Here is a 12,526-nt window from a genome sequence, read left to right on the forward strand (position 1 = left end):
CCTCCCACCCTGACTCTGAGCTTGACCATGAACTGGCTTTGGCCAAGAAGACTAAGGGAACAGGATGCAGGCAGAAGTTTGATAAAAGCTTGCACACTGGGGCATGACCTAACGGAAGGCTGCTATTACTAAGTGAGAGATAAACAGACAAACCACATGAACCCAGTCAGGGAATGAAAAGATGAGTGAATCCAGGTGAGACCAGCAGAACTGCCCAGCCAACTCACACATGTTTTACTAGGTTTTGAGGTGGTTTGTAATACCACATTAGATAACTGGTATAATATCAATATATCTACACCATAAAGGGTTACTTATTGAAGATGGTATAAATCATTACAGGAACAACTAAACATCCCATTGGGAAAATAGGCAAAGGATATAGACAATTCACACAAAAACAGAGATGTCCAGTAAACACATGAAGAAATGTCCAACTCTAGTATCAAAGAAACACAAATTAAAACAATGAGATAACACCTTTTGCCTATCAGAGTGGCAAAGATTAAAAAGGCTGATAATGGCTTGAGTTGGTCACAATGTGGCACTCTCACTCTCATCCATGTTGTTAATTTGGTAATGTGTGTCAAAAACTGATAAAATTCCCTCTGGTCTGGTAATTTCATTTATTATTCACTCAAATACTTACTGCATACTCAGACGCCTATGCTGGGAACTAGAATATAGTCAGATCAGGCAGGACCTACTAATAATTTTGCTTTTATTATTAATTTGGGTTTTATCCTAAGAGCACTAAGATGGCATTGAAGGCTTTAGCAAGCAAAGAACAATATCGGATTTCCACTTTAAGATCATTTTAACTGATGTATAGAGAATGGGGGACAAGAACGCAAGTGAGGAGACACTAATTGTTCCAGTGAGCGTTAACAGTGGCCTGGATTTGAGCAGTGTCAGTGAGATGGAGAGGAGCAAAGGGAGGGCAACGTGATGGGACCTGCTGACAGAAAAAAGTAAAAGAAAGGGGAAAAATAAATACTACTCCTCAATTTTAATTCTAGAAACATATGCTAAAATATAAGTATCTGTGCAGATATAAAATATGATACACAGGTGTACAAAGATATATACCCAAAGATGTTCATGGCAGTGTTTTTTATAATAACAAAAATAATGAAAAAAAATCTAAAAGTCTATCCCTAAGAGATTAAGGTCACTCCAAGCATAGTGAGAACACTGTGCAGTCACTTAAAATTATTTAGATTTCTATTTCGTGACAAGATGTGGAAAGGGGCCAGTTACAAAATACACAACATAATTTCACTTCTAAACAGTATGATCTCACATTTATTTAAAACATACGCATACACACACAAGCACATTTATGGCTGCCTATGTGCATTACAGAAAGTCTAGAAAGCTATACATCAAAATATCAAAATTCTAGATGCTTTGGACTTGTTATTAAAATCTTTATACTCTCCATACCATCTAAAATCTATGCAAAACCTGTACTGCTTTATAGTGAAAGAAAAAAAGTAATTTTATTAAAAAAAAACTGACCAGACGTTTATTTCGATAATAGTAAATTGGTTCATTTTCTTAAAATACTGCAAATAAAAGATTAAAGAGACTAAAAAGAGATCAAAATAACAAATGAAAACTTATGATTCGTAAATCTTAAATTGTTAAAAAATGCACAATTTGCTTGCGATACTAGTCGAATGTGAGATGAGAATTTGGGAGAGGAGAGGAAGGGACATCTCAGAGCAAAGCAGACACTCAAATATAACCAATTTTATCATTACAAAACCTGCACAGAAAGATCCCTTCACTGCACTGTTAGACAAGCAATTTGGACTCCCTTGAGATTTGACCTAAAGAGCTATTCATTTTATTTCACTTTATGTTCTGAGGTTCTTTATGAATCTTCTTCCCTACCAAGTTGACACATACAGTAACAGATACCAAAAAGGATAGGAGATTGAGGACCTCTGAAGCACAGTTAGTCATTCTGACTTCATTATCATCAGATGTACTGGTTGCCAAAACCAGATGTTCCAGAAGGGCAAAAAAATGTCATCAAGGTTGCTTCATTTCCCAAAGACAAAAACTTTCTTTGGTATTTGAGATTATTGTAAACAGACTCCCAAAAAAAAAAAAAAACACACTACCTGGTTTGAACAGTTTTCTGAAGATTCTGATGGATTTGCTTCACTGATATAATCAGTGACCTTAGTCATCCTTGCTTATAACAGGGCTACCAGAGAGATGGCTGCTACCTGAGCACAAAGATATGACCCCAAAATATGTTCAGGCCTCTCAAAGGCACCACTAATTAATGTTTCCACTTCAGCACTCCTACCTGCCTGGTTCCCTAAAGAGAAAAGCCCAATGGTTCTACCTTCAATATCTCTTCTTTAGAAAACATGAAGATGTCAATTTAAAATATCAGTCCAAAGTAATAAAAATGTCAGAAACAATGTAAAGCAAACAAGACCATCTTCTGGTATTATTTACTCTAGTGCATAAGTGAAAATAATAATCCAAGGATGGGGAGTGGAGGTTGAGACATAATTCACATACCATAAAATTCACCATTTTAAAGTATAAAATTCAGCGATTTTTAGTATATTCACAAGGTTATGCAACTATCATCATTGTTTAATTCTAGAACATTTCCCACCACCCCTGAAAGAAACCCCATACACACTGATTTGTAAGATATATGTTTGGTCATTCAGATATATATATATTTGGTCTTCCTCCACAGTTCCAGGTTCACAGCTCCTAAAACCCTTGGAATTTCCTACGTGTAGAGAGCGATAAAGGTGTCTTGGTTATGTGAATGAGGTAACTTTCAGAAGCACTTAAGGATGGGAGCTAGTGCCAGGAGAACCAACCAAGTGATTAGAGGGTTGGAAATTTCAGTCCCAGCCCCTACCCCGCCCCGTCCCCAGGGATGAGGAGAGGGGCTGCAAGTTGAATCAATCACCACTGGCCAATGATTCAGTCCATCATGACTATGTAAAGAAGCCTCCACAAAAAACAAAAGAACAGCCTTTTAGGCTCTCTTTTTTGAAAGCTTCCACACTGGGGAACCAGAACACTTCCACGTGCCACTGTGCCGGCCCCAGGCTCCACGAGGACAGAAGCTCCCTTGTTCAGGAACTCGCCCTGTGTAGCAGCTCTTCATCTGGCTCCTACTCTTTAACATAAACTTTTCATAATAAATCAGTAATCTAGTGAGTAAACAAGTTTTCCTGAGTTCTGTGAGCTGTTCTAGCCAATTAACCACACCTGAGGATGGAGCTGTGGGGACCCTCTGATTCACAGCAAGTCGGTCAGAAGTACAGGTGACAACCTGGACTTGCAACTCACCTCTGAAGTGGAGGGTGGGTCTTGTGGGAATGAGCCCTTTACCCTTGGAATCTCATTCTATCTCCAGGCAGACAGTGTCAGAGTTGAGATGAATTCTCAGACACCCTGATGGCATCTGGGAATTGCCTGTTGGTTTCGGGAAGCCCTCAACCTCCCCCTGCCCCTGACACACACACACACACACACACACACACACACACACACACACAGAGTAGAATGGGGTCAGGGAACCCTTTTGCACACATTCACTTCCCACTCCTCCTTCACTATCCCAAGACCGTAGCAACTATTAATCTACTTCCTGTCTCTATAGATATGCCCATTATGGACATATCGTATCAATGGAATCATAAAATAAGTGGCTTTTTATGTCTGATTTCGTTCACTTAGCACATTTCCATCCATGTTCCTTTTGACTATTATGAGTAATGCTGCCATGAACATTTGTGTACAGTTTGCACGAACATATGTTTTTATTTCTCTTGGGTATATACCAACGAGTGGAATTGCTGGGTCATCTAGTAACTCTATGTTTAGCATTTTGAGGAACTACCACACTGATTCTAAAGCAGCTGCACCATTTTACATTGTTTTTCACATTCTTAACATAAACTTAAGAGATGTCAGACGTTCATAGAAGTAGGGGATTTACTCTTCTCAAGCCCATTTTACATGCCAAATGCTATGCCAGGGTTTTATATAATTTCTGACTTAATTTTCCTAACAACTCTGTAATGCAAAAAGCATCTCCATTTTACAGAAGGAATTCATATCTCAAAAACTGTTTGTAACCTACTCAAAAATCACTTAGTTCATAAACGTCAAAATAGAATTTGAACTCAGGTTGACTTCAAAGCCTGTCCTCTTTACCCTCTTCCATGCAACCTCTGCACTGAAATATATGCACACTGACTGCTTTACACCAAAAGAATTCTTTGGAAAAGTACATGTTAACTAAGTTTATTAGAATCATTACAAAACAGAAGCTTCCAGCGTACAGAAATTTCTAGAAAATATAAGAGGTCTCTTGTGTAAATCATTCCCTGTTAGTAAATGATTTCTTCATGTAGAGTTACTTAATAAAACCAATCTATAAATCATCTAAGCATTATACAGATTAGTTTCTTCCATCAAAGTTATATCCACTGACAAAAAAAATCTGGGTATCTTCTACTGTGGGCTGAATTATTTCCCCCAAAGAAATCCATATGTTGAAGCCCTAACCCCCAATGTGACAATATGCGGAGACAGGGCTTTTAGAAGGTAATTAAGGTTAAATGAGTTCACAAGGGTGGGGCCCAAATCCAATAGGATTAGTGACCTTATAAGAAGAGAGAGAGAGCTGTCTCTCTCTCTCGCTCTCTGCCATGTGAGGACATAGTAGAAGGTGCCCAAGGAGATGGCAGTCTGCAAGCCAGTAAAGAGAGCCTTACCAGAACCTGGTCATAATGGCACCCTGATCTCAAGATTTCCAGCCTCCAGAACTTTGAGAAAATAAATTTCTGTGGGATTTTGTTACGGCACCCTAAACTAATACATCGTCCTTCATAAATATCACAAACTATCCAATTATTGGTATTTTAAGCACTAGTAAGAATCAAAACAAAGCAGTCATTAAGTAGAGTAGAAATAAGCTAAACCAATAGACATGCATAAGCTTGTTGCTCAAAAATATCTGCAAGTCCCATGATCAAAGAGACTAAAAAACAGAATGATGGCCATTCTGTTAATGCAGAATTTAATGAGAAAGTCAAGGAAACCCGGTATCCTCCAAAAGGGCTTTGGAGTTAGACAAACTTGAGTTTGATTCTTTTTGGCCACTTCTGAGCTTTGTGTTTGAGTGAGAAACATACTCCGTTTGTTTCTGAACACTATTCCTGCGGTCAGGATGCTTGTTTTTGTTTGTTTGTTTCAATTAAATAACTTTATTAACATTTACTATATGCCAAATAATATTTTACATCCTGTAATACCCAGTACACCTTCTAGAACACTACAGGTGCTCCAAAAATGGTGGTGGTTATTGTTAGTGCATAGATTCTGGAAAAGGACACCCCAAAGTTAAGCATTTACATGAGCACCCACTATTTGCCTAATATTTTGCTGGTACCGTGAATATAAAAACGCTGTCCTATCCTCAAGGAGCTTACAATGAAGAGGAACAGATAGATCCAGATCATTATAAAACAATGTAATAAATGCAATGGCCAAAAAACATGCAAAGTACACAGTAACACAAAGGGAGAGCTGGGAGGTAGATAAATCAAGGACTACTTCCCAGAAGGTCTGACAAGGAATTCCCTTTCTGATTTCTATTCCAGAAAACTTCGTAAGAAAACTTCATAAGCCCTTATTAGGGGAATCATTCACTGAGGTACAGCCTCAGCTCAGATTCTCCCTTTTAACTTTTACTTCCACTCAGTTCCATCTGTCAGTTTCAAAGAAGGGGGAGCGGGGCACAGGAAGAATTTAAGTATCCTTTTCCTCCCCAACAACTGCATAAAAATTGAAATCACATTTTTCCAAATCCTTCTTACACTTATGATAAAGACTGGGTGCTTTACAAGTTATACAGTCACCCCAGATTTAAGCTGTGTGTAGGATAAGTAACCAAAACTGTCAGTCCAGTATGTAATTTCTTCTATACCAGCCAAATGGGCCTGCCAGTTATTTTGCTTATTCCAACTGGGCTAAAAAGGTATCCAAAACCTTGACTACTGTAAAAGCCGGTAAATTTTCTTCATTAATCCACATTCTTATTCAAGATGTGTTCACTTAATACCTACAAGGCAAAACAATGCCTAAATACAATGCACTAACATTCCAAAAAATGCAAATTTGGCTCCTGCCCCTAAAATTAACGGCTGTGAGAAAGTCACACATCCCAAAGCTACAAACATAAAGGAAGATCCGTGGGCATGGAGACTACTATTTGTATCCTTTCATGGGTATCTCACTTGACATCTGACACAACAATCTTTGAAATAATAGAATTATCTCCATTTTTATCTGTTTTCTCCATTAACAAGTCAGCATATAAACCCTGGATCTTCTGAGCTTTGATTGTGCCACACTCTAAAATGTATATTAAATTTAAATGAGGGTAACAAAATCACAATAACTACTTCAAAGACTAAATATACACACAGGAAGGAAACTTAAAGATCGGTTTCCTCACCTACAAAATAAGAAGGGTGGACTAGATCACAGATGGTTAAATAATGAGCATTCCAGGTAACACTCTATTGCCACTCTCTGGGACCCTCATCCCTATTAAACATTACTAATCATGGCACTTTCTCACCAAACCCAGAAATGCAGCTATGTCCTTATCAACATGGCAGCCACTACCAATTGGGAGTAGATAAGCAAAATATAACTTGCTTGTGGGACTTCCTTGGTGGCACAGCAGTTAAGAATCCGCCTGCCAACACAGGGGACACAGGTTCGAGCCCTGGTCCGGAAAGATCCCACATGCCGCGGAGCAACTAAGCCCGTACACCGCGACTACTGAGCCTGCACTCTAGAGCCGGCGAGCCACAACTACTGAGCTCGCACGCCTAGAGCCCATGCTCCACAACAAGAGAAGCCACTGCAATGAGAAGCACACGCACCGCACCGCAGGTACAGAAAGCCCGCGTGGCAACAAAGACCCAACGCAGCCAAAAATAAATAAATAAATAAATTTATTTAAAAAAAAAAAACCTTGCCACACTTGGACTGGATGAGGTGAAGCTAACTACCCAAAAGATTTATATAACTAGTCTACAACAGAACTAAGCCCTAAAACAAGAAAAGTAATATAATTGTATAATGCTTATAAGTACGCAATACACACTCTCTTCCATTATCATTTGATCCTTAATACCCAGTAAAGAATTATCCCTATTTTTACATATTTTAAAATACAGATCAGTGAAATAATGTGATCAGCTCAAGGTCATCCAGCTAATAAGTGGCTTGGATGAATCCTCACAACTCCACAACACCTTTTTCTATGAGAAATTCACAGAAGAGTGAGTGGAAGCCTGGACTATTTAATATGGACCTAAGAATGTCAATCCAAAATCTTCTGAGCTCTTCTTAGCCACTAGGCTACATGCAACTATTTTAGATCAGACAAGCTCTTCTTTCTATCAAAATAAGATCTTGAGTAACTAACCAACTAAGTAAAAATGTAATCATTTAAAAGGCATACACTATATTAATATTACATATATACACCTACCTCAATCATAAATCTTATACTTTTGAAACATTACATAAATGAACAATAAGAACAGAACCAAAAAGTTGGATGTTACACTAACAAAAGTACCAGTTTTTTGGGTCTCAACCCTTTCACTGTCTTATGTGAGAAATACACTTTCTCACTTTTTAAATTCTTATCTGTAAGCAAAACATTAACAAGTAATTCTATATACAGCTTTTTACAAGTATAGAATGCCGTTAAGATTGTTTCAGGAATGTAAAGTATTATTCTGTTTCCTTCTATATAGGAATTATTACATTATACCACAATGAGCGTGCTATTCCTGAAATTACAGTCATTTGAAAGACCTTACACCAATGCCTAAACCGCCAACATATTTAGCATATCCTCTCTTCAGAATTCTGACCAACTTATATGGAAATTCCTACTCATGCACTCCTATTTCCGGATGGCCTTTAAAACATCAGAACTACTCCTTAATATAAATAAGAGAGATTCGACTTAATAGTATAACATTTATGTCCTACCATACTTGAAAGCATCATTTGGACTAAGTCAAATATGAATATAACCTGAACAGCCCTTTCTTAAGCACCAAAATATCCCAGAGCTTTTTGCAGCCAGCACAAGAACCTTTTACTTTCACACCACACCGTCCTGCTTTTACAGGTATCTAAGGAAATGTGTATATATGAGTTGTACAAACCACCTACCAAATAATCCAATGCCTTCCAAAGTGAAAAGCTGATCCTCTTTTCTGCTCTTAAATTATTCACAATTAGTCTACAAAGAATTACTGTAGACTACCTGAACAAACTTTTCTGACCTGTGTACCATGTTCTATATTTATGCTACTGGAAAGAATCAGTGTGATTCGTCCCTCTCTACATTTAATAAGCAATAGAGCAGGAAAACAGCTTAAAAATTACAAGTTACTTTTTATAAGAAAAGGAACTTTTAAGTGAAGACATAATTTACTGTTCACAGACTCACAGCTATACATGATAGTGATCAAACTTCACTGAATACTTTTAACTTTTTTTTTTTTTTTTTTGGTTCACAACCTCTGAGTATGACAACTTTACGATCATTTTATTTTAAAATATCCCATTTTCATTGTTTTACATTTCTCAATGTTGAGAAAATTTTACCCAAAGTTTGGAAAAATTTGATAAATTCTTGTCTGCAAGACCCCTATAAGCATTAAATCTTTAAAGCAGAAATCAACAATATGCTGTATTACAAGATGTTAACATTACGGATGTTTTATTATAGTTCCTGAGTCTTCAAGGACATCAGTAACTTGATAAAAAAAAAACCACGCTCAAATGCATGACTCGCATTTTTCAAGCCACATTTTATGAAGATTATGTTTTTTGGTTTGTTTGCCATAATTACATTTTGAACTGATCCCTTATATTTGAAAATAACTTGCATGTGAAATCACTAAGGAAAAGGGTCACTTAGAAACAGAGCATTAAAAACAATTTTTAAAGCCTTCAAATAAAGGTCTATAACTTGGAATTAAAGAAAAACATAATTCAAATTCACAGTAAGCTGAAGTGAAAACTCAACACAGCTTATACCACAAAAAATATATATATATAAACAAAGTGGTAGTGTTCAACCTTGACAGAAAAAAAAAAAAAGTTTAAAATGAAAACTACTTAAATTGAGAAAGAATTCCAATGACATGACATTTTCTTGCCAAAGCGCAGGAATGTGTAGATTCTATCATTCAAATCTCATTGTATTACATTATAAAGGTCTTGGCAACGGTTAGCCATTAATCTTTTAACACAAAGGAGATTCAAATCCAAATGAACTGTAAGACTATCTCTTCCAGAAGACAGAAATGGAGTAATTTACTTTATCCACAACTGTTTAACCTAAAAGGGAGGCCGTAAGGATGATAACGCAGAATGGATCAGCCTTCAGTCTACCAAGTCCCATTTCTCACGAAGTCTTGCACCAATCCGAAAAGAGAAGGTTAGGGACACAAAACAGGCTTAGGAAAGGCTGAAAAAAATCTCCAATGAATGACACACCACATCATGGTTTATTCTCTTACACAATTGGAGAAACAAAAACGAAAAATATCACACCATATGTTTCATCGTATCAATTAAAAAAATATTTTACGACCGTACCTTCAATTCTTTGGGGCTGAAAAAATAATTTAGCTTCTGTTTTATTGATTACAGAGGAAAAGGAAAAAGCAGCTGCTGCAATGCAACACAGGCTGCTACAGAGAAAGGAGAGAAAACGGTTTTCCAAACAAATCCCTCTCCCGCCCCCGTTTACACACCCCAAACAACTTACTTATCCCAGTCTTTCACTGTGTCCCCCCAAATATAAACCTAATAAATTATTTCCCTTCCCCCACCATCGTGAAATTTCACCTTTCAGAGCTTTCACCTATCGCTACCAGAGCACTTTATTCCCCGCAGAAATTTCAGATCTTTCAAACTTTTCTCCCTTTTTTAATTAAACACGAGAGTTTTGTTATAAAAGTGCACGAAATTTTTTACATACAGACGGAAAAATACCTGTTTCCCAGCAACATGCACGCTTCGATTCTCGAACCCCTCCCCATCTCCCAGGTCTGGCTTGCAAAGGCTGGTGGGGGGAGGGAGCCAGGAGCAAATTAAATTTAGGAAGGGAAATCCTGGGCGAAAGAGGAGCATTTGAGGAAAAACGGGACAACGTCGAAAAGAGGACCCCCCCCCCCATAAGAGGATTGGGGAGGATTACAAGAAAGAAAGAGAAATGAGAAGGGACAAAGCGGGAGCGGGGAGAAAGAGACCAGAGACCGGGGAGACGCGCCGGGCCGGGAGAGGGAAGGCGGGGTCCGGGGAGAGCGGGGTCGCGGCTCCCGCGGCACAATGGCCCGCCGGCCCCCGCCCCGCGCGCCCCTCACCTCATGGTGTCGGCCGCGCCGAGGCTTCCCCAGCAGCCGGGAGACGCGGGAGGCGCCGAGCCGAGGGGGGTCTCTCCTCCAGGGGCGGGGACGCAGCTCGGGGCCGGGAGACAAGTGTCCAGCTCCTCCTTCGGGCGGCCGCGGGGCTACACCATCTCCTCGCACAAAGCCGAGGCGCCGGCCCGGAGTGGGAGAGAAGAGGGCGAAAGAAAAGCTGGGGAGGGGGCGGAGAGGCCGAGGCGCCGAGCGGGTCCCGCGGCCGCCACAGCCCCCCACCTCCTCCTCCTCCTCCTCCTCCCCCGGGAGCTTCCTCGGCCGCCCTCGGAGGGGTGCCCGCCGGGGCCGCGCGCCCGGCCGCCGCTCCACAAGCCCGCGCTCGCCGCGCCCGCCGCCGAGGCCGTGTGCAACCGGCAGCTGCGGCAGCCGCGGGAGGAGAGTCGGGATCGCCTCGAGAAGCCCGGGAGGAGGCGGGGCGCGCGGCGGAGGAACACGCAGGCGCCGCCCTCCTCCCCCCCTTCCCCCGGGGGCGAGGGGGCGGTGAGGGGGGAGGGGAGGCGGGGGGCCGGGCGCCCCCCTGCCGCCGGCCGGACCCCCCGCGGTACTGCGGAGAGCGGGGAGGGGCGGGAGCGGGCTCGGCGACGACGGGTTAGCAAAGGCTCTTTGTTGCTTTCCCACCCCGCCTCCCCAGCCCCCTGGGATCGGGGCTGCTTCCCCCACCCTGCCCGCAGCCGGCTAGGGTTCCTCCCCCTGGGTTGTCCTTGGCCGTCGTTCCCCCCCCACCCCGGTCGCCTACCGCTCCCCTGAGACTGGGGGGAGCTCCCAGGCCTCCCCCGCGCCGGAGTGCGGAGACTGGGGCGCCGGGACCTCCCGGCGCGGGACCTGCGGCCACCGGCTTGGGAAGCCAGGAGGCGGCAACCGGGATGCGTGACTGGGCACAGGGCCGGGCCGGGGGACTCCGGATCTGCCCGTCCGGGTGCCCTCGTGCGGGGCTTGTCTTCAGCTCGTCCTGTTGCTATCTCAGGATCGGGACCTGCCAGTCGATGGGCATCCCGGCCAGCCCCACAGCCCGCCCCCGCCGCGCGCCGCTCCCGGCGATTCCTCCGGGGTGGGGGGAGGGGTGGCGTATAAATGTAAAATATGGTCATCATTGTTCGCTTCGCTCCTTTTCTTCCCGAGGAATCCCAGTGTGCTGTACCGATTTAACGAGCTGATATGCACACACCAAGTATAGGGATGACTTCATCCCCGAAAGAACGCAGCCAACTCGCGGGGAAACGCAGTCGCCGGGAGACGCGCGCGGCATCGTGTGCAGCAGCGGGAATGGAAGAAGAGAAACGCAGCCGGTGAAACCGCTTTCTATCGTCATTAGCAAAAAGGGAATTCCGGCCGCGGGAGTGGGGGAGAGGGGGGCGGGGGGCCGGGGAGTGATGTCAAATAATGATAGTTTTAAATTTTTCGTCATTCGTTTGGTCTTGAAATCACCTTGAAAAGGTAAACGTAAAATGCTGGCGAAGAAAACATTTAAAGTCAATGGCATGGGGCGGGGGCAGTCCATCCAGAAAGCCCCATCTACAAAGCCAGTATTTATAATTGTGGGAGTTTTTAGGTATCGAAAAGCAAATCCAAAAATCAAATGAAAATTTAAACTGGACAAATTGCAGGCCTCTTGTAGTCCCGAGAAGGAGTGTGTATTTTTTAAGATGATTAAGATGGATCTAATCCAAAATGGAAGACCTGCCATGACTCCAGGAATCTATTCAAAAGTTTTGGTGTTTTATTTAAAGATGGAGGCACAATTCAAATTATAGTTTTGATAGTTGAGATCATTTACACTTCCAAAAGAAAAGTGAACAAGTTACAGTCATACTTGGTGAATGCCTGACTTGTCTATAATAGAACTGTGTGGCCCAGTTTTAACTATAAAAAGCTTCCCCATTTCAGACTCAATACCAAGTTATTTTCTTTTTGGAACCTGCAGCCTCAAACCAACAGCCTTATATACTCAGTGACCTCGACCTATGGCACAGGACCAGGGTGGCCTCAAGTAGTCAAAA

At 41.9% G+C, this 12,526-nt stretch overlaps 1 protein-coding gene across 12 annotated transcripts in view; it reads right to left on the reverse strand.

Moving 5' to 3' along the window:
• ENAH (ENAH actin regulator) overlaps nt 1-10,607 on the reverse strand; it is a 160,684-nt gene extending 150,077 nt beyond the window's left edge. For 2 of the 12 annotated variants that reach the window (XM_057548485.1, XM_057548468.1), the window contains exon 1: nt 10,102-10,251. In XM_057548485.1, coding sequence (XP_057404468.1) covers nt 10,102-10,148 — 47 coding nt within the window. In that variant the 5' untranslated portion in view covers nt 10,149-10,251. Of the gene's footprint in view, nt 1-10,101; nt 10,350-10,472 lie in introns of those variants that run through there. The other 10 variants (XM_057548489.1, XM_057548479.1, XM_057548423.1 and 7 more) reach the window with 9 other exon arrangements.
• Nucleotides 10,608-12,526: the final 1,919 nt, after the last annotated feature.

The sequence above is a fragment of the Balaenoptera acutorostrata genome, chromosome 1, assembly GCF_949987535.1.
Source record: "Balaenoptera acutorostrata chromosome 1, mBalAcu1.1, whole genome shotgun sequence".
Classification (NCBI taxonomy): domain Eukaryota; kingdom Metazoa; phylum Chordata; class Mammalia; order Artiodactyla; family Balaenopteridae; genus Balaenoptera; species Balaenoptera acutorostrata.